At 38.2% G+C, this 25,205-nt stretch overlaps 1 protein-coding gene across 1 annotated transcript in view; it reads right to left on the bottom strand.

Moving 5' to 3' along the window:
- Positions 1-25,205, bottom strand: part of LOC106907671 (dolichyl-diphosphooligosaccharide--protein glycosyltransferase subunit STT3B) — a 97,092-nt gene that overhangs the window by 43,183 nt on the left and 28,704 nt on the right. Inside the window, exons 2-3 of the mRNA XM_088010358.1 lie at positions 12,900-13,008; positions 2,371-2,658 (exon numbers count right to left, since the gene is read on the bottom strand). Coding sequence (XP_087866484.1) covers positions 2,371-2,658; positions 12,900-13,008 — 397 coding nt within the window. The remainder of the gene's footprint in view (positions 1-2,370; positions 2,659-12,899; positions 13,009-25,205) is intronic.

Here is a 25,205-nt window from a genome sequence, read left to right as displayed (position 1 = left end):
TGGATGAAAGCCTCCACTGTGCCGCGTGTTTTCACACTAACACAGATTAATACCAATGCTTAAAAGGTCAAATAAAATTGGACAAATAGCCTCTCATCTTCCATTAAAAATTGAAACTCGCCTCTGGCATATTTAACAAAAGCTTGTTTTCATTTTGTTAACTCAACTCAGCTTGAATGGGAATAATCAGGACTGCAGCTACTAATCAGGCTTTTCCAACGCTGGAGGCCAGAGCTCTTCAGTTTAAGAGATGCATAAAGAAAATTAGCATCTGGATGCATTTAGACATTTAAATAACAAACATGGGATTTATATGAAACATTTCATCACATGAAAACAAAATCTGACTTGATTATTCACAGACCTAAACACAATGAAAAGAACAGCCGGAAACGATGCTCACACACTCGCAGGTCTTGTTGCTGTATCAAGCCAAGATCTCATTTTAGGTCATGCATGTTTTCATCTCAATTCAGATTTTAAATATCTCCACCATCTCCCCTGCTTGACAACATGCACTGGCCTTTGTAGAGAACTTTCCTTGTAAAGGAAGTGGTTGGGGGTTGACGTTTAAAGAGAACATCAGCCATGATTACGCTTACAGCCACACGGTGGAATAAATGTCAAAAGAATATATTGAGGTTTCCTGAATACGTTATACTCCAGTTCATGTTTCAGTAGTTTCTCAGATTCCAATTTTGGGATTTTTCTGACCCAGTTTTACAACATTGGAGACATTTAAGTTTACAATTATTATGCTTTGGGAATAGTTGTGGGCTTGTCTGTGGGTAGTAGCACTAGATTAAAAAGAGTCAATGACACTGATATGGTCTTTCAAATAATGAAAAGTTTGGAAATCAAAACTTTTTTTTCTTTTCTCATATTTCCACAGATTCAGAAAAGCATAGAGTCCAATTTCATAGATATCCTCTTTTAAAAATAATACTGTACAAGTACTTTTAACTTTGTTTTTTTTTTTCAGTGGCACAGCAGCTGGCTTATTATTAATAAATCTACAAAAATAAATTGGTATTCAGCTAAAATGTCTTGATTTTCCTTTGGTCTCACACAGCGACAGTGTTCAGGGCTGGTAATTGGATCACAGTATTTTGACACGTCCGTATTATAACACTGTGAGCATGTGGGGGATTTGTTAATGGAATAATTTTCAGAGACTGAATGGGAAAAAAAGAATAACATTTCATAAATATCTTCAACATGATTTTAGGATAAGAAGTAGAAAACTTTGTTAATTCTCCTCCAGCGTTCATCTCGGGTTCAGAATCAACTATAAGCTTTTATAACTGGACTAAAAGTATAAACACCAGAAAGTTTTAGTCAAATCTGTACTAGTTACAACTTTAAAAGCCTGGTTTATATGGCAACATTAAAGCATTATTTTATCTTATATACAGCCCTTTCATCCTTTTGATATTGCAAAATAAAAATTCACACTTTTCAAATTAAGAGCAGAATGGTTTTTATAGACAGAGCAGATTAAAGTCTGTTCAGCAGAATTCAAAATTGATGAATAAAAAAACATTAGAAAACTGAAGTGATGCAGAATGAATTAAAAACATCCATTAACAGCCGACAAGGTCAAGTTCACCATCAAGGAAGAGAGGCCTCCTGATCAAACTGTTTGCGTAGCAATTTCACGCATGCATGTATGATGCTTTCATATGAAGATATCTGCAGGGCTTTGCGGCAGCTGCTGATGCAACTGAATGAGCGAACAAACTCTTTGAAAACTGTTTTTTAAGCGTCTTTCATCTTTAAAAGCTGCAGTGTGGTGTTTTGGTGCGGCTTCTGTAAACAACCGAGTTACATTTTAGCTGGAGGACAAAAAATAAAAATCTTGTCTGTGGAAATACTTTTTTCATAAAGCATGAGTAATATTTTAATAACTAAGGATTAAAAAAAAATACAAGGAGGAAACAGGTGAGCGAGGTGACATGTTTTGTTGGTGTTGGTGAACCTTGTGGATTAAACAAAAAAAAAAGAAAAAAAAAAGGAAGTTAATAGGAAACAGCGGCCGTATTCCACCATAACCAGGCTTGATTGTACTCTAAAAGGTCATCTTATTGTGAAGGTGTGTGAAAGTTTTTCTAGTGCAGTTTGGATTCTGTGAACCACATGGCCTGCAAAGATCGCCAGCTTTCTTTTCAAGGCTACGGATAAATAATTCAAGATGTGAAGCAAGCAAGATTTGAAAGTAGAGCCCTACTTTCCTGGCTACATAAACCTCGTCTCTTAGAAAAAAGGAGACGGAGATGAGCGACGGCAGAAAACATGACAAAACTATTACTTAAACACGTATAGAAAAATGTCACTTTTTCTCTATTTAGATTAAGCTTTCAGTCTACATACCCAAAGGTAGTAGGTGAACTGCAGCGCAAAGATGGCGATGCCTTCGTTGTCGAAGGAGCCCGCCACAGAGCGGGAGATGTAGCCCGGGACGATGGCGATGAAGCAGGCTGCCAGCAGCCCTGCGCCCTGGTTCCACAGCTCCCGCGTCAGCAGGAAGGTGGAGATGGCCGTCAGGCCGCTGAACACGGGCGCCAGGAACACACACACATCCCGGATGTGCACCGTGACATGAAGCAGGTTGAGGATGTAGTGGATAAGGCCGGCGGTCACCATGAGCCCTGGGTAGACCTGAGGGCAGAGACGCACACAGAGATTAGAGCGACAAAAAAAAAACAAAAAACAAAAAAAAAACATGGCGGGTGAGTTCAAGAGGCTGTGAGAGGATTCACAAGACAATTTCACACAACATAAGCTTGTTGTATTATATTTTACAGTTTACCATAGAAATTATAAAGCAACTGTCAAACCCATGCATAGACTTTCCCATCTTAAAAAGTTGCAACAGATCAACATATCACAGCCTGTTAGGGGTAGCGGTCGCTGATGTGTGGCGCAGGGAATAAAACAAGGTGCAACAATCAGGCTCTTTGCACATGGCATTCAATTTGGGCTTCCAGTTGAACAGAAGTGCACACGCCTCCATATTGCACATATGGATTGGATGTGGTGAGACAAGTCGGATCAATTTTGTTCTCCGGTTGAAGTTCAAATCCTAAATATAAGTGGCAGATTTAGAAATAGCCGGGCATCCAGTTTAGTTATAATGGAAAAGACGTCAACTTTACTACACAATTTTATAATGGTTGCGGCAGAAAACATGTAAATTTTATACACAAAGTGACCAGTAGAAACACAGATTGTGTTTCCTGCTCAACACTCTGGCTAAACTGATTGTGGAGATGCAGGTAAAAAAAAAAATCTGAAGATTTGGCAACCTTACTGATTAATACATGATATATTATGATATGCTCTAAACTTTATTGCTAAACAAATAAATCAAAATTTTAAAATTATTTAATGAGAGGGAAAGATGGATAAAATCTATTCTAGGATAATGAATTATTTTTGCTTATCGGTTTTAAAGCAATAAGGATTATATAGTTCAAATCACGTTTTTATGTAAATACTGTGCTTCAGTGAAATTGTGGCATTTTTAATTGAGGTTGCTCAAGCAGTCGATGACTATACTGCTTTTACGAGGAGGAAGAAAAAGAAAGAGGAAAAAAACCCCAGCAAATGAGCAGTTTGGTAGCTTTTTGCAAGTTCTGCAATTTTGTTTCTTCCAAAGGCAGCAGCTCTGGCCTTAAAGCTCCAACTCTAAGTTGAACATAACAAGTTCACACCTGCAGATTGCTTTTATAATGACTTATAAAATGCAAAAAAGAAACCCAGTTTGTTTACAACTGTTAGGAGCTTCCAATGTGTTGAAAAAAGGCCATTGTTTCTAATAACTTTAATGGTCTTACAATATGTCTGTAGTGTGCAACTATTATATATATTTTTTTTTAGCAATGAGACCTTTTAAAAGGTTCAAATGCACAGTCCCACGTCCCGTCTTCACAAATTCAGTGTTGTGGAAAATCTTCTATTTGTTAGTTTCTAATTCTCTTAAGACTCAGTGTGGCAGAACAGCAGATCTAATGTGTTAATTTCTCACAGAGTCTCACTGATTCAGACAGAAAATAAAATACTTCTGCTCTGTATTTGTTCAAAAACAGTCAGTAACTAATTAAACATAACATTTAAGATTAGCTTTTAGTCACTGGTAAATTTGAAGCTTGGTGGGTGAGCTGAGAACGGGCACAGCTGGGTGTTGCAGTCTTTTAAATCCTCCACTTTCCCTGTAGGGCCATTAGCTCAGCTGATTTAAAAAGACCAAGTTGACAGCTGCAAACGGGCTTTGTATTAACTTTCTTCATTAATGCATGATTTGTGTATAATAACAGCTCTTTTGAAAAGCTGCAGCTCATAAATGCAAATAAAATTCAGTATAAACCAAACTATCTGGGGCGTTTTTAGAGGTGAGGGGAACAATTACAGTGAATATTTCAGCTTAAAATGAATCTTCCATCATATTTATGGATTCGCTTTAGTCCAGATCAACCTTGCAGCAGAAGGATAATCTTGACAAACTAGTTTAAAAAGCGCTGAATGAAAAAAAAAAAAAAAAAAGGCAGCATTTCTTCAGCAGAATGTATGATTATTAGCTCCTCCTGCTGAAATCGAATTGTGGCCCGTGTAGGTGAGGCCTCGTGCCCCCGTCTCCTCCAACCATGAGAGACGATCCAATTAGAGCCTGTTGTAGTGTACTAGAGATGTCAGATGCAAAAAAGGTTATGCATAAAAGTAAGTGATCTCTAATGTGTATTCAGTGTAGCCTCAGTCTATACTCTACTTCTCCTAATACACTCGTGTCTCTATGTTTCTAATTAGCCTACAAGATCCAAGCTTCGCCAGCCAATCTATTTCAATGAGAGCCGACTCTCTCTCTCTTGACTCAGAGGATTTGATTCTGTCTATTGGAACAAATTCCCATCGTTCCCTGCATTAATCTTATAATTATTAGCTAGTTTGAACTCTGTATTGTGACCTAGATGAAGGAAAAGTGCTACTGTTTAAAATAGGGCTTAAAAAATAAAAATAAAAATAAAAAAAGAACTAGTTTGGCTTAAATGTTTTGGTTTTCAAAATGAATATATGCTAAAAGTACAGAGTTCTCATTATGAAATGTTGAAAACCTAACAAAAGCCCTCACAAATTATGTATTCCAATTGTCCTTGTGGAGACAAAGAGTGGGTTATCGGCTTGACAGCCCGCTGTTGTTACAGGCTGGCACATTAAAGAGGCTTTCCTTTCTTATTTGCAGCTCAGAAAGAAAGAGCAACTGACAGCCGTCCTCTGGGGAGCAGAGGGTGGGCCGGGGAGAAAAGGGAATAAAAAGACAAGGCCAACTGGACTGGTCTTAGCTGAGACACACTTCACTGTCACGTTAACCGGTATCAAGTCATCTGTCCTCCAACTGGTGCGAGACTTCCGAGTGCTTGGAGGATTAATGTCATACACGATTAATGAGGGTTGTTGAGATGCACCATCTACCTTTGAATTGAAACACAGGGCAAGGTAAAGGAGAAGGGATGGAGAAAAGAACATTTTTGAGGACGTGTGAAAAGCTACAAAATAATAAAGACGACGTGGATATTAAAGATGCACAGATCAGAAATCTGTGGCTCATTTCTGATCTAAAGTTTCAGCCTAATGATGAGAACAGCCAATTCATTATTTTCCTAAATTTTCTTAACTACAAAATTTTTTTTTTCTAGCCTTCCTGTTGGTAGCAGTCATTAAGTATTTATGTAGTGAACAGAGGCAACCTCACACTCTGTGTCCGTGTACTTGCTTAGCTTTTCTATTTGGGACCTTCTCTGGCATATTTACTAACCTTCTGAAGACCGATGGGCCTTATGAGGACCAAAGCCCGGTTCTAATGCTGTGAACGCCGCTTGTTTAAGGTTAGGGGTTATGTTTAGAGGTATGGTGTGAATTAAGTTTTTGTTTTTTCAGTGTTACTCCCATTCTATCACAAACAAAAATATAGTTTTATCATTAATGATAAATGACTCACTATTGTTGCCAATCTTAAGCAAAATGTGTATTTCTAAAGGTTACCTCGTTATGAGGTCTCCACTGCATTTCGTAAAGGTATTAAACTAGAGGTTCATGATAAAAAGCAAGGTGCCAATAACTGGACACCTTACCTTGAAGCATTGGCAGGCCACCAGACCGTACTGGTGTAGGCTGTTCATTAGAAAATAAATCCACATTTTCTGCCACTGTGAGCTGCCCTTTAGTGTACTTTCCTCAATGACAAGAGTGCACACTAAAGAGTACTGTTACACCAATATGGCAGCAATAGTCAAAAACAAGGAGTGGATTTTTGAGTTTCTGACTGGCCCAGCAGATAAAAAAAACAAAAAAAACTGTCCAAACCAGCTACTAGCCAATTTCTCAGTTCACTGCTGGCGAATAGGAGAGGTGATATAAGCAATTGGAAACTAAAACTGTAGGAGAAAAACAGCATTTGGAAAAACTTTTTAACTGATGTTTTCAAGGCAAATGCTCTTCACTACATTATGGTTAGAACTGAGGAAAAACCCAACTCTCATCTGCTCTCCTCCGTGTTTTAAAAGCACAGGCTTAATGCAAATGAGAGCTCTCACAATCATTTTATGACTTTGAAAGCAGTGTGGGAGGTGAGGTAAATACCATGTCTCTGAAGCATGCTTATGTTCAAAAAACGATTTGGCTCAGTCATGCAAACAGAGCTGCATTTTCTCAATTAACCTACACACTAAATAAGTGAGCTGCCATAAGAGTGCTCCAGTGTAAAGTCACTGTTAGTGGTCTGAGCCATTTTTAGGCCAAACACCGTCCGTCTTTTGCTTCTCATTTCACTGGACTACAAAAGTCAACCTTCAGATCAGGGAAATTAAATGATCGTTTGTTTTGAGCTTATTTGGTTTATATGTAGAATATTTCAGGTTACATATAACTTGAGCTCAGTCTAACTTTTGGTAAACTGTAGACTCAATGATTCTTCAGTTCCATTTTTATTATGGTTTTGCTACATCTTTCCATCTCCTGGAAGCTGTAAAACTTTGCATAGATTAGCATGTTACAGGGAGATATTTGCATTTAGCACGACCATAAGAATGACCGTCCAGCCTGGCATCAAAATGTCTGTACTCTATATGGCAAAACGCCATTCGCCATCTGGCACTGCACTCCTGCCAAGTCAACTGGGAGTTCTCGAAGACCTTTTAATATTCACATGCTTTTAGACTTTTTTTCCAAGGCAAGTACGCAAACACAAAATTACAGATTGTTTTTAGTCTTGCACATAAATAAATACACAAGCATGAGCTTGTTAATGGTTATAGAAATGCAGCTCAATAGAGATCAAATGAAAAATGCTCATTTTCGCAGTGAGCGACACTGAACGGCCCTGGTTCACATTAATCCTTTTTCAAAGAAACTACATAAAGCCGAGCCTCAATGCGCCACACATCCTCACAGGATACAACTCACTTTTACAATCAGTTAAAGTACTTTTGATAGGTTTGTAAAACAACACACCTTGTACATAAACTGTTGAGTACATACATCTTTTCTAGCTGTATACTGCCCATTGTTTTAAGGGTCAAGAAACATTTGGAGACCAAGCAGAAATCGTGTTGAAACAATCATATTTTAGCTACATAAAAATAGCCATATGGTCTCTAAAGCTGTTCTGCAGCAAGCCAAGACCTGCATACCATCATGATTTGCAGCTCATCACAAACTACACATCCAAACCACAGCTGTGGGAGTCTGGTCAATACAGCGCACAGTGATTCTTTTCAAACCTGTTCTATTTCACTGCTTCTGCTAAAATCCTCCAAGGCTTAGGTCCAGTGACTTATTCTATTACTGTGCACAAGCAATTAGTGGTAAAACGCCACTTGACGTTTGCTAACCTCTTTAACTTGAGGTTTCTGCTTGTATACGACATGTCCGTCATGACTTTTACTACATGGTTTATTTGAATTACTCTTGTATGAAAACAAAAGTCAGATCCAGAGCACAGTCCAGAGGTCTAAAAATCAATACAGCACACCAAAGAAAGAAAAATCCACCTTAAAAAAATGCTCTTTGTGATGTGAATATCCCTTTGAACGTATGCGGATGCAATCCAAAACCTCTAGCCAACTGAAGTACAGGATCTGACATTTGCTGACATGAAAAATAAAAAAAAGGAAAAAGTGAAGCACAGAAGTTTTTAGTTGATATCGGTTCAGGGAAACCTTCCAAATGAGTCATTTTAGCACAATTTGAAGAATTTTTTTTCTTGGCTTCTTCTTTCCCCACTTATATCTTATCACAGATAGTCATTCCATCATATAATTGTTTTTGCACCAAAATAAAAGTAAAAGAAGCATGAGGGGGAAAAAAACTGTCAAACTGAATGCTTCAATCCACAGAGCCCAGACATTGTGAACGACAAGGCAGTTTCTCAGGAGACTGTTGGAAAATGTAGATGATTGAAACGTCCATCAAACCATCAGAGCCAATAGAATACATTGGTGTTTACAAAAATGACAAAACCACAATCATTCACCAAACATAGCAAGGCAAATTAATTTGCTGTAAAGCGATGGAATGTAAAATCGCAGAGTTAGACACTGTTAGGGAGACAGAAAAGGCTGAAAACCATCAGGCATCACTTCATTTAGCTTCTTAGTGTGGAAATGGCATCTTGTTGTGGTAGAAAGTGTTTGTCATTTAGACAAGGCTTTCTCCATGATGTAAATATGCAATATGCTTATCGGTTGACGCATAGCCTTTGTTTGAACTTATTTTGTTGCTCGAGTTATGTACCTGATGCCCCTAAGCAGCCAATGTGAGTTTTCTTTTAATTTGGTACAACATACATCCATGTTGTCTAATTTATAACATCTTATGAAAATACAAAACATTTATTTTAGCTCATTTTAAAAGATTGTTTTTTAAATAAAGTTAGGCTTGGTTTACTTACTAAAACACTAACGCTTAAGCTGCCATGACAGCACACTGATTATATTTTATTTTACTGCATTATAAAGCTAAATTGTTTTTAGATTAAACTTAGCATTGATCGACTTCATTACCTTTAATGCAATATTAAGTCAGAGTATTGTTTCAGAGCAGTATCGGGACATTACAAAAACAAAAGCACGTCCTCGTTTAAACTAACAGTACATTTTTATGTTCAGCCAAAACGTCAGTTTAACTGCTGAAGGCCATTTTCCAAAGCAAGAACATCCCTAATATTAATGAATGATAAACGGATAAGAGCAAGAGTTCTCTTCTACATTATTTCTAAACCCCACGTCTGGATGTCCTCTACCTTGCATGCTAATTTTAAATGTCCAAGAGAAAAAGGAAAATACTTTTAATGCTTAACTAAATTTGTGCAGAGATCAGTCCAGCACAAACTAATCTGCTCCACATGATTAATGTGTAAATTATTCAGCAATTCTTTCCAAGAAGAAATTAGACGTATGAATAAAACTGTGCAGCATGGAAACAAGGCACTAGTTGTTTAATTTCTGAAAAAGAAAATGGCTCGCTGTGCGACAAAGACGGTCTGCAAATATCATGAAAATTAAATTGGGACTAAACATGTTCTAATTATAATTACCTGTCTAATCACGAGTTTCAGCTTGAGCCCTGTGGGAACAAAGACCTAAACCAAGTAGCCATGAACTGTAACAGAACCAATAAATCTATTATTAGATTGCTTTGCAAATGCAATTACCAGTAGCTGATTATAACCTCTCACAACAAATGAGGACCTTTGGATTCCAGCTCTTTGAGAGTTTCTCACACACTATGGGGAAAATGTCAGTATACATCGCGACTATATCTGATTGTTGAAAAGTAACGCCAGCTCGGTGATGAACACCATTACCATGACTCACCATCTTAATGTGAGGAAACGATGCTAGAAAGTCCGATTACAAGGCTCCATCTCATCGTTTGAGATGGACTCGGTGCTGCCAAGACGTTGGGAAACGTTTTCACATTTATCTTGCACTGAGGACTTTAGATTATAAACTCCTGCTGCATCATTAAGGAGTCCAATTAGAACTTAAGAGCGTAACCTCGCTGCGTCCATGAAACGCGGTGGGAAAGAAAGGTAGCAGGTGGCGTTGTAATAGATGGAGGGAGATGGATAGACCTGAGGTATTTAACACAGATGAGCCTCGTAGCTCGCTGGTTGTCGAGTTGATGTCAGGAGAGCAAATTGCGAAGAAGACTGAAAGCAAGAAACAACATGCTGAATTCATAAAAGGACTTCAACACAGTGGCTGTTGATGTGAAGCAGGGACGCCGTGGCAACCGAGGGGAATCCGCAGAGTTATTTCATCACAACTGGATCGTGACTTCGTTAATATAACATAATCCAGATTAATTATTGTGACCTAAAAGCCTCTCTCCTGCGGAGGGTTGCTTGGTCCAAAGCAGCACGGTGTTGGTCACAAACACGAGTGAAAAGATGAGAGGGGGACGTCAGGCTGCTGTGCTCAGTGGAAAATTTCACAACCCAGATAATGTTCTGTATCACTCTTCAAATTCAGAAGTTTGACATTTTGTTTGTTGTTACTTGTTATAACAAGTTATACTGTGTCATTTAACTGGCAAATACAACACAGCCAGAGCAGTAATTAAGCCGAAACTGTACAGCAAATGAATGCGCATATGAAACTGGGGGGGTTCGGTACCTCAAAAAAGGTTAAGAACCACTGGTATAAATGTTTCAAATTGTGGCACCTTCAGGCATTTGGGAGGTATGATCCATGATAAACCAGATACACGTGTATTCTTTCAAATAAACTCAAACATTACAAATAAAATAATTAAATATTTACTTGACATGACATCGTCTGGATGACCCCAAATTGCTTAAAGCAGCAGTGCTGGTGGTGTATGCCAACATCTAAACATGAAAAATGCAACAAAGAAATCTCTAAAAGATGTTCTCTTATTTTACTGGCATAGAAATTATTTTATTCCTAACTTACCTAAATGCAAAAGGCTCAGACTGATGCAGCATAAACCGAGGAAAAAAGGTTTAAAGAGTGTGAATAAATATATGGTTTTAAATGCATGTCTGTCTATTCAGATTTGATTACATATGATAAAAGAGTGCGTATACTAGCTGGCTTATAGAAATGTATCCTAAACAATGCCTGAATGAATGAATGTGCTGTTCAGCTCTGTGAAAAGTGTCTGACCCACCTCTGAATTATTTAGATTTCCAAGAAAACAGACTTATCTGGTTTTCAGCAATACCACTTCAAGCCTTTCAAATAACTCTGCTGCTGTTTTGTTTTTTCGCTCAAGTCCGATACCTGGATGTCTGACGGCATTTTCACAAGCAGACTGTCAAAAAGAAAAAAAAAACTTTGCTTTTTTTTTTTCCCCCCATTGCTTTCATAAAAAGAAAACAACTCCAGAACTTTAAAAAAAACACCATTTGGTCTTGTTAAAATTGAGTTTCTGCACCAACAAAAAGCTCCCCAAAGAGCACTTGGATAAAAACAAAATATCTCAATAGAGTTTGAAGCATATCAATAAAAACAGTTTAGGAAATTTCACAAGGACAAATGAAGCAGCAGCAGGCTAATAAAACTGTACAACAACTTAACCGCATCTAAAAGCCTTGCTCTTAAGAAATCAGAAAATATTGCAAGGAAAAGCAACATACTTTAGCTGGGCCATTTACCGGATGTCATGTCTGCAACTAATAGCATTTGCTGGTGCCAGACTCCTATTCTAACCATGTGAAGCAGAGCTGCACATCCATCTAAAATAAAAAAAAATGAATAAAAGAACACAAAGAAAGAAAATGCAAATCCCCCGCCCTGTCTAGAATAGTTTTGGGGCAAAAACTTAAGCATGTTGTCTAAGGAATTATGACACGACATCATCCGAGACAAAATTATTGTTTTCGCTTTGCTACTTTTTAAAAGCCTTCATGAAAAATGTCACAAAGAAACACTTTCAAAGATATTTAAAACCCTACAAAATGTTGCCAAGAACAAGATCTGACTTCTTGGAATTTAAAGATGAGCTTTAACCTTTTCTCTTTTTTTTTTTTTTTTTAAGCGGACACTCAGACTTTTCCTCACTTTTCCAACTACCTTTAAATCTTTAAATAATATGAAGATTTGATACAAATGATCTTACTTTTTACACTGGAAGTAGCCATTTGACTCACCGAAAGCCATTTCTAAGCTTCATCTGATTCAATGTTAGAGTAAGAATCAAGGTCATTAACATCTTTTGATACAGATGTTAATATCTCCCTGTGAATGCATTTTTCACAGTTTTGCAAGGAAGAAAAAGGAATGCATGGAAAGATGACAAGGGAGAAAGTAGAAAGAAAACAAGGAAGGAAAAAAAACGAGAGAAAAGAGAAACCGGTACACAAAAAGATGAACATGAAGGAAGCACCCTACATTTAAAACAGATGGGTGAGCCAATAAAGTATGGAAATACACATATTTCTCTCCACTAATATATTTTTTCTTCCATACTTAATCCATGCCTGGAAAATAATTTAAACAAATGTTCTACTTTTCTGGACTCCATAGGAACCCTGGTTATAAAAACAAATCGACAATGACAGAAATATTGCAGTAGGTTTTTTTTTTGTTTTTTTTAGGGCAGAGAAAACTTCATGATATTGTTATATGGGGAAGCAAAACTCTGGTCCACTTTTCTTTTTCCAGAAGGAAAAAGAAAATGTAGACACCTTACTCTGAAATCTCATTCCTGTCTCATCTGCTCACATAAAACAAGAGCACTGGAGCCCACTTTCCCCAGCCAGACAAATTCAGGTCAAAACAACTTTATGGGCATCGTTAAATGCAGCGCTGGATGCAATAAACAGAAGAAGAAAAGCAGAGTTTCACAGCGCGATTGATTCGTTTCAAACAGACACTCACTGTTCCGCCAACAATCCTGCCCAGGGGGTACCAGGCCCTTTCGTCAAACCAGTTGAGGAACTCGTAGAAGCCATTGGTGGTGAGATGGTGGGTTGATCTGTAGTTGAACCTGAAGCAACACAACAAAAGCAGAAGACAGAAACGGGTTATTGTAATGCAGAATGTAGTTGACACGCTCTTGTTAGGATCAAATCGTCTTAGGCGGAGATGAAAGCAAAACATGAAGCAACACAAAACAGATTATTTTATTCAGATTTTAAGAAGGATCTAAGAATATTAAGCTGCTTTGACTTGTTCGAAGTGAGATCAGTAAGTTCCTCCATTCACAAGCTGAGCCTTTGTAGTGACGCCAAAAGCTCCAAGGTCAGGCTTTGGTTAGAAGATCAGACGGTTTTACTCGGGATGTGACAACATTAAACAGGTCTCGGTTTTCCCTCCTAATTCAATAAATCAATCAGGACGTGGGAATTAATGTCAGCGATATCACTTAAAACATGACCCAAGTCAAACCGTAGTTGAGGTAAGTCGGGAGGGGGTTGGAACGCTGTCAAGCAGCTGAGAGAAAGAGCCGACAGTCTTCTGAAAACTGCCGCCGAAGAAAACGGAGGAACTCGGCGGCAGCTCCTCCGCCACACAGCTAATTAATTTGGGATGCATTGTGGTTTGAGCACAGGCTCAAATGGATGGTGGAAAATACTCCAGGTGCAAGACAGAGAGGAGTCAGCTAAAGGCCAATTACCTGGGAGGTGTACAACAGAGTGAGTGTAACCTTGTCTGTGAAGAAAAAGCTCTTCTACACCAGAGAAATTCTTTGATTCACATTTCATCTAGTCTCATTTAATCATCCCATGAGGTAATGCTGCGCTGAGGAGATCAAGGTGCTGCTGATCTCTGCAAAAGAAGCTTATTTTATATCATTATCCTCAGTCAAGCTGAAGAAACGCTCACACCGAATATACGGTCACCTGTCAAAGTTCTCCGGATTTTGCCACTTTACCACCGCAAATGTCACCGCACTCCATCTGATGAGCTCACATTTATTCAACCTCCCTGTTGCTTTCTGAGTCAGCACTTTCCAGACAGACTCCTGCCCACTCAAACAGTACCAACTTATTGCCTTTGATGCAACGACGACACACACTCGTTAGCACATGCTATCCAACAACGTCCGATGCTTCATGTACGCCGTAGCTAATAGAGTTTCTGCAAGTTTCATAAACTCAAATGCAAGACTTAAGATATTTACTAAGACCATTATGAATGAAATTTAAGACAAAGTCATGTAATAGTAGATACAAATTTGCACTTGTTCATGATAAACACAAAATGGCAAGCTAGCTAGGATATTTTAGCAGCTAGTCAGCGGAACAAATTCACAGGAAGCCCTGTTCTCTTCTCTAAAACTCCCACTTTTTCTTTCCAGCATGGCTCTGTTTAACTGCGTCCATCTTCGCAGTTAAACAGCTACAGATGGATGGATCAGAAAAGCAGCTCGTAACATGATGACGTTCTTATTTTGTTATGAACTTCTACAACTTTACCTCGCAATAAAACAGAAAGCAGCCACAGGCAACACTTAATTTGAGTAAAGGAAACAAAACAAAACACTATTTAAAGTAATCAAAAATCCAACAAAAGTAGAAGTAGTATTGTGAAAGACTAGTAAAATCTGTGAATAGTGCTTTTCCTTTGGGCTTTTGCTGGCAATCATATTCCTCAACAACCTGAGGCTCTGACACTGACAGAATAACCCACCCTATCTGCAACTGGAGCTACTCAAAAGAAAATGCAGACATAGTAGCTCACTCTTATGGAAGAACAAAACTTAAATTTCTATCAACTTGCCGCATGTCCATGCAGATGATCTAATGACCTCAAAATTATGAGAAACCCCTACATATGGGGCATGTTTCCTCGATATTGCAGCTGGCAAAAACAAATAAATATAACCCTAGAACGCAAGATAGCATGAAATGGAGTCAGCCAGGTGTGCGAGCGCTTCCACAGAGACGCCCTGGAAGTAGATGGAACTGGTCAGGTTCTTCAGCCTCATTGTTCAGCGGTTGTCAAATCAGCGAGGCATAAACAAAGCCAATTCAAAGCAAAGTCTCTAAAGGCACGACTCTGCTCAGTGCCAAGCAGAATCCGCAAAACCCATTTTCCATTGATCTCATGGACAGCTGAACAGATCGGTTCATCCATGCCCCTGTCACGTCGATGGGACGGATAACTTAGCTCTGCCGGGCACATTAGCAATTTAATGCGTAGCTGCCTATGTGGTTTCAGGCCACAAAGCCTTTGATGACTAGCAGCCTCTTAGCGCCAGCGAAGAAGAGCAACACTAATACAACAACACTCCTGGGTGGATGTTTGAAAGGAGAAAAATGAAGCTTATATAAACTCTGTACATAAAAGCAAAGAGCAGAAATATGGAGTGGCTTAGCTTCGCCTCCCTTTCAGACACCTCCGAGGGCTGATTCACTGATTAACAGCTTCCTGGTAAGATGAGGTCGTCATTATCAGCGTGACTAAACGAGCTTCATCGCTACTTACAAGCTACAGTATGCTTTTATTCAATATCAGCTGCGCAAGTGCGTCGCAGTTCTCTTACCCTTTATCATCAGCCACACATGCAACTTAAATGAATGATCTGCAGATGACCTCAACGATAAAAGACGGAGAAACCAAAACCCGAGCCGAGACACCAACTGGAGCGGAGCATTATGGGAACCCATATTGGTCTTTTTTTTTTTTTTCCTGGTAGGATTGCAACATTCACGTGTGTACAATAAATCCTGCCGAGGGCAGGATGTAATGTTTGGACCAATCTTTATTCCATCAGTGTAATCCCCACCTTAGCTCAGCTCAATCTAGCCAGCAACTGTTCAGTGTGGATGCTGATACAGAGAGAAAATGCAAATTAAGCGACTTTCAGTATCGGGGAGGTGGTTACAAGGGAAGTCAAAGGAAGCACAGAGATTTAGGAAGCTTTTTAAAAGGAGTGTATTTTTACATCTCGTCAGATCATTCAGAGTTCAAAACAGTGAAAGAGAGAGCAAACACTCAATAACAGGAAGGCTGAATAGAGTACTAAAGTTTCTATGCTTTACACTCTGAACTCTGACTCCATTTGCACTTTGCACTAACATGCATCCCAAGTGATCTAGTCATGTCTGGACAGTGCTAAATTAAATAAATAGTATTTTAACTATTATAATTGGCGGAGATGTTTAAAAATATTGATTTATCTCGACAGCAATAACCTGCAGTTGATGCTTATAAACCACCAGAATCTAAAATCATCTTTGTGATTGTTACTTTTACTCATTTTCCACTTTAAGATCCAATAGAACAGAAAAAGATATTAACATCAGGGATCCAAAACAATATATCATCAAAAGAATATTTGTGTTGTGGTGCTTTACCACTTCATTATTATCATGCTGTAAAAAAAATGTGCACACATTAAACTTTTGCATCAGTATCAAAAGTGCAAACACACAAACGTGTTAAGACAGTCTCGCTCAGGTCTTACCTGGAACAGAGAGTATGTTCCGAGTAATTCAGCCGTGTCAGGACAGCGTTAAATACAGGAACACCGTGAAAACGCATCGGGGACGTTTCCTTGAGATCACCTTCAGAGGTGACCTGGGACATTTCTGTCTGCTTTAGTTTAGCGATCTGAATGCAAACTATCCAGGGACACATTAAAAGGACCATTCAAGTAACAGATTCGCCTACACAGCTTTTAGATTAAAAAAAAAAAAGAAAAAGAGAAGAAATAACATCAATTAAAGCTGCGTTGCTAAAAGAAAAGCAATTTAACAGGTAAACATATCTCCCCAACAAGTACAGTTTATTAAGGTTTTGGAGCCGACTGAAGGCGCATTCACATTTACGGAGACGTGCAGCTGAGTCATTGTACTGTTTTATGGGTTTAGTTCCCCCATGGGGCTGAGGATGAGTTTTGTAAAATCCACCATTATTTATTCATAACTTAGAAATGGGTTTTAAGCTAAATATCTAAGCTAAAAATTAGACTGATAATTGAAAGTTAAGATAATGCCTGAATAATAATGCCTCTGAAGTTAAAGAAACAGCAGCAGACCAATTGGTCTCCTATTTGCTGCTCAGCCAACAGACCACCCTGTGACATGTCTTAATGCTTATTGGCAGTCAAACAGGCTAACTGTGATCTGAATCTAGGTTACATTTTCCAAATTAAAGTGAAGATCTACCATCTTTGTTGTGTTCAAATCTAAACTTCTCTTTCAATGTTGCTAGTTGTGCAAACTATTAAGGTAAAGTGGAAGAGATGGTTTAAAATATCAACTCCAGGATCATGTAGTCTTATTATATAATACCAGAGCTCTGTTTTAGAGCGTCTACTCAGACAAAACATTTTTATATTTTATATGACCGTTCTTTAGGAGCAACAGGACAAGTCAGAACAGCCAGTCAATTGTTTATCCATCATCAGATATCGGAAATTTGGCAAAATCTTCATCTCTCTAGTCACCAATCTTGATAATTTATACCTGATATTAGATCCCAGAGCCCAAGATGTTCATAGAGAGAATGCTTTCTTTTAACCAGCCAATCCCATCAACCCAATATTAAACAATATCTAATGGGATTTTCCTAATTTTCCCAGACGACAATCTTAACTCCATAAACTAGACTGCATCACGTAAACAACATTTTTCTGTGAGTCGAGTCATTTATTTGGTTGTCTGGAGAAACTTCCATTTAAAAAACAACCCTGCCGCTCAATTTTGGGATTTCTATGTTGGAAAATATCTCATTTGGAGAGCTGTCTGGATTTCCAGGGTAAATTACACCACAAGCCCAGCTCATCCGGCATTTTGATCTCCTCTCAACTTCAAATCAGGCTCGATTTTCTGTACCTCTGAAGGAAGAAGCCAACAATCCTTGAGCAATCTCCTTTTGCTTGACAGTGCACAGCAAATTTTCATGAGGATTTACAGGGGATAAGGCACATTTATCGAGACAATTTAATCAAGTGTTAGAGTTTCGAACCAATCGGTACAAATTTCACCGTTTTGGGATCACAGCTTCTCCATGTTTTATTTGTCTAGCTTTGATTATGTTGTCAACAGGAAAGATGAAGTTTTCTATATTTCAATTAAAACTGTTCAGCTAAGAAAAGGCAATTTTATATAAGAAAATCTACCAATCAAACCGAGTCAAACAAGGAGATCAATCATGACAGCTTCTTCCATGTTCACAGGAAAAGCCACCCAAATCAGATCCCTTTTTTTTTTGCACATTTCCAAATCCCGCCAAAAAATCAAAATTGTGTCACTTCCATATGTGGTACTAACGCCATACGAGTCCTGAAAGTGCCGTCACTCTGAATCATCATGTTGCATTTCATTTGACTTAAATTGACACGGTGGCATCCATCGTTATTTGCCCAGACATTGTGCTGCTGTGTGACGTCTACGTTCTTCTGCGCTTGTGCATCGTAAATCGTTCAGGCAAAAGCCTCATTGCAGTCACATTTTTACTAGTTGTATGAACGACCACACAAAAATACTGCAAAGACGTAAACTTTGATTACTACAAATTGCTAAAAAAATTTAAATACTGACACCTAGAAACTGTCCATTATGAAAACAAAAAAGTCATTAAATATGAATTATGAAATTCATATTTACATACATAATTCTCCAGAATCTGATATTTTCAACTTTTTTGTAAGATGGATAAAGTCTCAAAATGCAAACTTTACTAACTACCTTCCTGTTTCCACACTTCAAATATGATAAAATCAAACTTCCTGCTTTCCAGGACTGCATAGAAACTTCTGCACAATAAGGGGCAAAACTAGGAAAAGCTCAAACCCATTAATGAAGGAAACAAAAAAACAGGAAAAAAAAAAAAAACACTAGAATAAATAAACAGTCATTCTGGAGTAATTATCATTGGGATAAACACAATGGTTTCCAAGCTTTGGTTTGGTAAATGAACCAGCTGGCCTTAGTAATACAAGCAGATGGTTGGGTTTTTGTTGCATGTTGAGATCTAACATCAGCTCAGCATGCAGAGAGCTAACAATGCATGCTCAAAAGAAAAGCATCATCTCTGAAAGCCTCATTTTATTTAAGTCACATTCCTATTAGCATAATACCTTCTACTGTCTCTACGCTCTAATTGCAAGTAGAACAGCCTATAAAAAAAGAGCAGCTTTCAATGAGCATTGTTTATTTCTTCCAGTAGCTCTGCGTTCTGACAGTCGGCATATACATTCATCACTTTGGTGCGTATGAAAAATGAGGTTGGCAGGAAGGGGATTATGCACTTCCAAAATAGACCATTCTGAGGCATTTCTTAGTCTAGGTGGTAGCTTTGCTGTAGATCAATATCCTGTCGTCTATTCATATTCCAGTGACAGACATGTGTGATACTTATGATTTGAGACTGGATCTGTTTCAGTAAACAAACTGCTATTGACAGCCTAATTATTATTTTACCCATGCATGCATGCAGGCTCTTGGTTGCACCTATGTACAAGCAGCTTGGGAGTGTCTGTCACCGACTTTTAAAGCCTTTGAAGTGATACGGTGATGACACACACCTGCTAATTAGCACATGTTGTGCTGCAACATTTGAGGGGATTTTTTTTTTTTTAGTCTGTAGCTGATGAAGCATTTAAAATAACTATAATATCTCACACACATTTGTTTAAGTTTTTGAAACTGGCCTTTTTTTCCCCAAGGTTATCAAACATTAGAATCTCAGACTGGCCCCTGTCTGAGGTATTGCGGGATCTTTTGATTTCAGTTAAAAGGAAAAGATGAAACTGTGACATTTACCAAAGGAATGGATACTTGGGATTCTTTCCTTCAGGGAAAATGTTGGCAAACGTAACGTTATTTTTATTTTTTAAACAAAAGGGAGACTTACAATTTATTACAAGTCAAAGTTCTCTCCCTTTAAAAACTATAAATAATTTAACCCATTTTTATACAATTAAGCACCAATGTGCTGGCTATACTGCAAAAAATATATGGAGCAAAATATTCTAAGGAAATCTAAATATAGTGCACAATTTTTTTGGCATCGTGCATCATCATTAAGAAAAGTAAAACTTGTATTTTACTTAGAATTAAATCATTCAGGCAACTTTTAACAGAATGATTCAAACATTTGGTCATCTGCAGGCAACCTAGTAAAGCCAGAGTCAAATCTCAGCATGAAGCTGAATAATTTTAATATTTTTAAGATAAATTAGTTGTAGAACAGATACTACAAGGCTTAGTTCTGCGCACACTGCATTATTCTGGAATGATTTCAAAAGAAGTTGTACAACTTTAAAATGTGCAGAGCAACTTCACTTCACAGGACAAAATAGTGAAGTTTAATTTGCAGGTACCTGCAAGAGTTCAGGGGGTTGCGGAAGCCGTTAGAAATTACAAAAGGTAGGTTTGCTGCACCGCCTCATTTCACACTTCACTGCACTTTACATTTTGATCTCGGCAGCTACAACAACATTTGGGACGTTAATAAATCAACGTCCTGACCCACTTGGCTCTCTGTTGTGTTGTCGCAACGAGGAAGAAGCCGTCTGGTCAACTGAGTTCGATGTTGACAGCTCTGACGTCTTCATCTTTTGTAGGGGGAAAAAAAATACCTAAAAGATCAGAAGAACTTTAATTTGCTGCTTAGAGTGAAAACTAGCGTGTGGCAACCAATTTCCACCAACTGTGATTTAAAAAATAAAAAATATGAATAAACCCAAAGTAGGAAATAAAAAACAGTGCAGGTAACTTAGTGTGGATGGAGTCGAGAAGGAGGTTTTATTTATTGGGTATTAAAATTCAACATCTCATTGTTAGACTGGCATTAAATCTCCAGCAGAAAGACACAAAAGCCTTTTATGTTCCCTTTTTTTCCTCCATCCGTCACCCATGTAAATTAGTTTAAGATATAATAGATTATCGTTACAGATGGCAGCCTCAAAAATGTAAATTCCTCCTAAAAGAAGGAGAAAAAAAAAAGTTGTCATCGCATATCGATGACTGAACTTATAAAAAAAGGGGTTTTATTCAGCATAAAGGAGCTGTTCAGAGTGAAGGACGGAACGGGAAGAGTTATTTCTAGGGACACGGTGGGAGCAAAGGCTCAGCAATAAATGCACCTTGAAATAGCCTGTGACAAGAGGACGGTGACGAGGGTTCATTCCCGCGACGTCTGCTTCCAGACCATCAGCTCCTACAGAATTGCGGGCCGACGTGCGGGGAATTCATCAGGGACAGAACCGCCAGGAAACCGGGCCTTCTGTCCAATGGCACCATTAAGAAGCGAAGCATACGATTAACCAACTGGGGTTCGGCGGGTATCGATCAGGACTCGGAGGAAACGCAACACATCTGAACTTTAAACGGTAACTGTTGCGGAGAGAATCTGATCCGAGTGGAAGGAGGTGCGGGCTGAGACGTCACCCAAAAACTTTCGTCTTGGTCCCATCACCGTTAAATATTCGGACTGTCTGAAAACATAAAGCTCAATCTGTCAGCGACTTGCTTCCCTGTGATTTCCCAGCAGCGCTGCTCTCACCTCAGACGACCAGAAGCGCAGCGCAAGCAAGACGTTCTCACGTAAATCAAATCCCCTCCGAGAAAAAGGCCAGGGAGAAAATGGTTCGCTTGTGAAAAGATACAATTCAGATGTTTTTGCAAGAAAACAGCATGTTTTTTTTATATAAATAAATATTTAGGGATATCCAATCAGATTATGGCTGACAGTTTTTTTCCATTGATAACACTATTCACCATTTTTCAATTGGTCCATGATTCAAAATTACTTTATTTTTAATAAGAATTTTTTTTCATCTACAAAATAAATGTGAACATTTTGCAGCTTAAAGTATGAATTGTGCCAAAAATGTCTCTTCGATTACAAAAAAAATAATGTACTTATACATTTACAAAAAACACAATTTCAGATAATATCATATATATGAAGCAATTCCATCATAAAGTACAAAGTGCTCTGCATAAATGTCTTTTTGATGATTTTTCATATCTTAAGCAATGTAATACAACTTACAGCACAATAATCTGATATGTAACCTAATTTTAAGCCTGAGATGAAGCTACTTTGTCTCACGCGGTGGTTGGGAACAATTACAAGGAGCGCTCATATTTTACCAATACATTAATTAAAAACGTGTGGAGAAATGACCAGATCCTGTCACATTTCCAAGAGAGTAATTGCGACGCCTGATATTTAAATGTCACTGAGCAGCTCAACGCTTATAGCCAAGAAATGTCTCCATGCAAATCTTTAGATGTGTATAATTATCCTCCAAGAGGAATGGTTTCACAGCCCGGATGTCACATGCAGACCTAAAGGAGACTGCGGGGAGTTGCACCTCCCGTCTGTGTGAGGATCTACGAGCCCAGTCTGTATTCCAGGCTCTGCCGGAGAAATTGCCACCTACAGTCGGAGCTCGACAACAGCCTTAGAGAAGGCTGCATGTTGAGAGCCTCCACCTTTAAAAGGCTTTCTGGTCCCAGCTTTCCCATCAAACTATTATTTACAAGAAAGCTCAGGCTCCATTCATAGTAAAATCATCAGTTATTTCCAACTACGCTGCGAGTTCTCTGGAGAGTTCTTGTGAAGTTCTGTTGTTTCTTTGTCATACTGGAACTTTTTAAAGTAGCAAACAGAACTTCACTGAATACAAAATGTGGCTTTCAAAACAACTATTTTCATTCATGGAAAAGAAAATTAAAATATATCCAAACCAACTGTCTGTTTTATTTATTTTTTTACTTTACCTTTATCTCACCAGGTAAAAACAAATTTAATTAGATCTAATTAGATCAGGTCCTCTTAAAAAAAGGTGAACTGGCCAAGAAAAGCAGCAGCATTACGTCATACTGGACAGAAAAAAACATTACAAATAACCTGAGAAATTTGACACAAAGTTTATTTTTACACTAGCAATTGAAGAATTTATTCTCATCCAAGAAACAAGAAATGTAGTAGTAATCATCAAGGATGCACCGATTTGAAAATTTAGTTTGATATTCATATCCGATATGAACGCTGCTGTTATGGCCAATAACTGATGTGTCCAAATATTATAGATATTTCCCTACACTTTCAACACGGTGCAAGTACTAAGCTTTGCCGTAAAGTTTTGAAAGGAATGAGGGGACTGTAGTCCCCAAATTTTGGGCTGTAATTAATTATTTCAGTTTTTTGTCTCTTTGCAGATTTAACTGGGGGGGAAAAAAGGCAAGAAGTGGTTAGGAGAATCCAGTGTTTTAGGAATCTGGAATGTGGCGCTTTCCATGCCAACGCTGCAAGTTAAGTATTTTCCTCAATTCTTTCTAAAATGTTGCAGAGCCAGTGAGCCCAGGCTGTCTATAAAAAGATGGATTCAGAGACATGGAAAGATTTGTGCTGCGAGTCCATTTAATAGGTAAGGAGGGAGATGAGAAATGAGATGCTCCCAAAAGCACAAAGTCACTGAATTTCCAACAGTAGGATCTGAATCAAAGAGAATGGATGAGAGGAACACCAATTCCACATTTAGAAAAAAAGGAGTCCACTGGGATGCAGAGCTTCTCTTTTATCAAAACCTACTGTTACCACAGAGCAGAAATAGGGAAAGCACTGGGAGAGAGCCAGGCAGGAACAGCGGGAAGTGGTGTATCCCAGAGACAGGGAGTAATTACTGGCACAGATAAGAGAGCTGCAGTCATAACGGGGAACAAATCAATGGCTGATATCTGAAATGCAAACATTTGAAACAGCAACAGTAATTACTGATCTAATGATCAGAGGCTGAAATCTGGGCTGACAGCATTTTCAAAACAGCTAATTTCTTGTCATTTGGCATTTATATGAAAACCCACTGGCAGGTCTACCATCAGGTTCATTTTTGGTCAATACAACATGTGCACAGCTTGAAATTGTACCAATTTGAAGGTGAGCTGTTCAATAGATCAAGCCGCAATTATTGCAATATCAATGTTTAAAAAAAATAGCAATTGCAAAGTATGCAATATTTCAGGTTCCATGCATGCACGCTGCGAATGCCGATAATTTATGTAGCGAGCTGCACAGCCCAACCATGTTTATATTTTTAGTTGCTGACAACCTAAAGCTCAGACAACGGTAGGGGAATTGGGAGGATTGTAAATATAGAAAAACAAACAAAAAGAAAAATGAGTCAGGAAAATGAATTTCCTCCAACTTAGCATGACAAAAACCTTAGCCATGCTCATCACAGGAGTCTTCGGCAGGAAGAGTTGCAACATGATGCAGAGAGAAATGGGATTCTGAACTTGTGTGGTCCAAAATGCTGACAAGGTTTTGATAAAAATCTGGACCAAACTTCCAGAAAAATGTAAAACAGCTGAAACACTGAGTTCCTTTAAATTAGGGCTAAAAACCGAAATCGAGTTGCTTTTTAACCATAATAAATGAAACATGGAGCAATATATTTTATGTGTATTGATGGTTTTGATGATGACACTCATCAAAATGTAATGTCTGCTGCTGGTTTTCTAAATTGTTGGCTGCATGGCGTCTTTTGTGACTTAGAACATTTCTTTTTTTTTTTTTACGTAAAGCATTTTGAACTGCCTTGCTGCTGAAATGTGCTACACAAATAAACTTGATTGATGGGAGAATTTAAAGGGAGTGATATGAAAAATTGACTTTTGAGCTTTATATGATATAATGTTATTTCCTCATCAAAAACATACCTGGAGTGTCGATTTGCACATTCATGCATACTTGAGGAATCCTTAAATTGCGCCGATATGGGAGCATGGGAAAGGGTAGGAAGATCTTAAAGAGACGGAGGCCAATTTAAAAGTGTCCGATACGGCTACGATGCAAAGTCAAATTCCTTTCAAGTTCTTTTTGATTTTTACAGCATTTTCATAAAAACTAAGGCAACATTGTTACTAGACTGCTATAAAATGGAACTATGTGCCTTGATAATGCATAATATCCCCCTGCTCCAGTGTAAAATGGCTATATTGCTTTTTTTGTTGTTTTGAAATATTAGAGGAACGCTGTTTTAACAGCAGAGCTGTGTAACAACTGCTCATTCACACACACACACACACTGGGTGACACAGTCATGGTCCCAATAAAAAATTAAAAACTATTCGTGGCAGAAAGGCTGCTTAAGGGTGTTTTATAGTCACAATAAATGAATGATTTATTAATTATAACACGGTTTTTAGAGTTTTCCCTTCTCAACTATTAAGCTAGACACCTCTTGAACTCATTTTGAAATGACACTTAAAAAAT

Source organism: Poecilia mexicana, unplaced genomic scaffold (assembly GCF_051168715.1).
Source record: "Poecilia mexicana isolate PSO_F unplaced genomic scaffold, ASM5116871v1 scaffold_11, whole genome shotgun sequence".
NCBI classification, from domain to species: Eukaryota; Metazoa; Chordata; class Actinopteri; order Cyprinodontiformes; family Poeciliidae; genus Poecilia; species Poecilia mexicana.
Note: the sequence above shows the minus strand (reverse complement) of the source record. Positions and strands in the feature narration are given on the sequence as shown.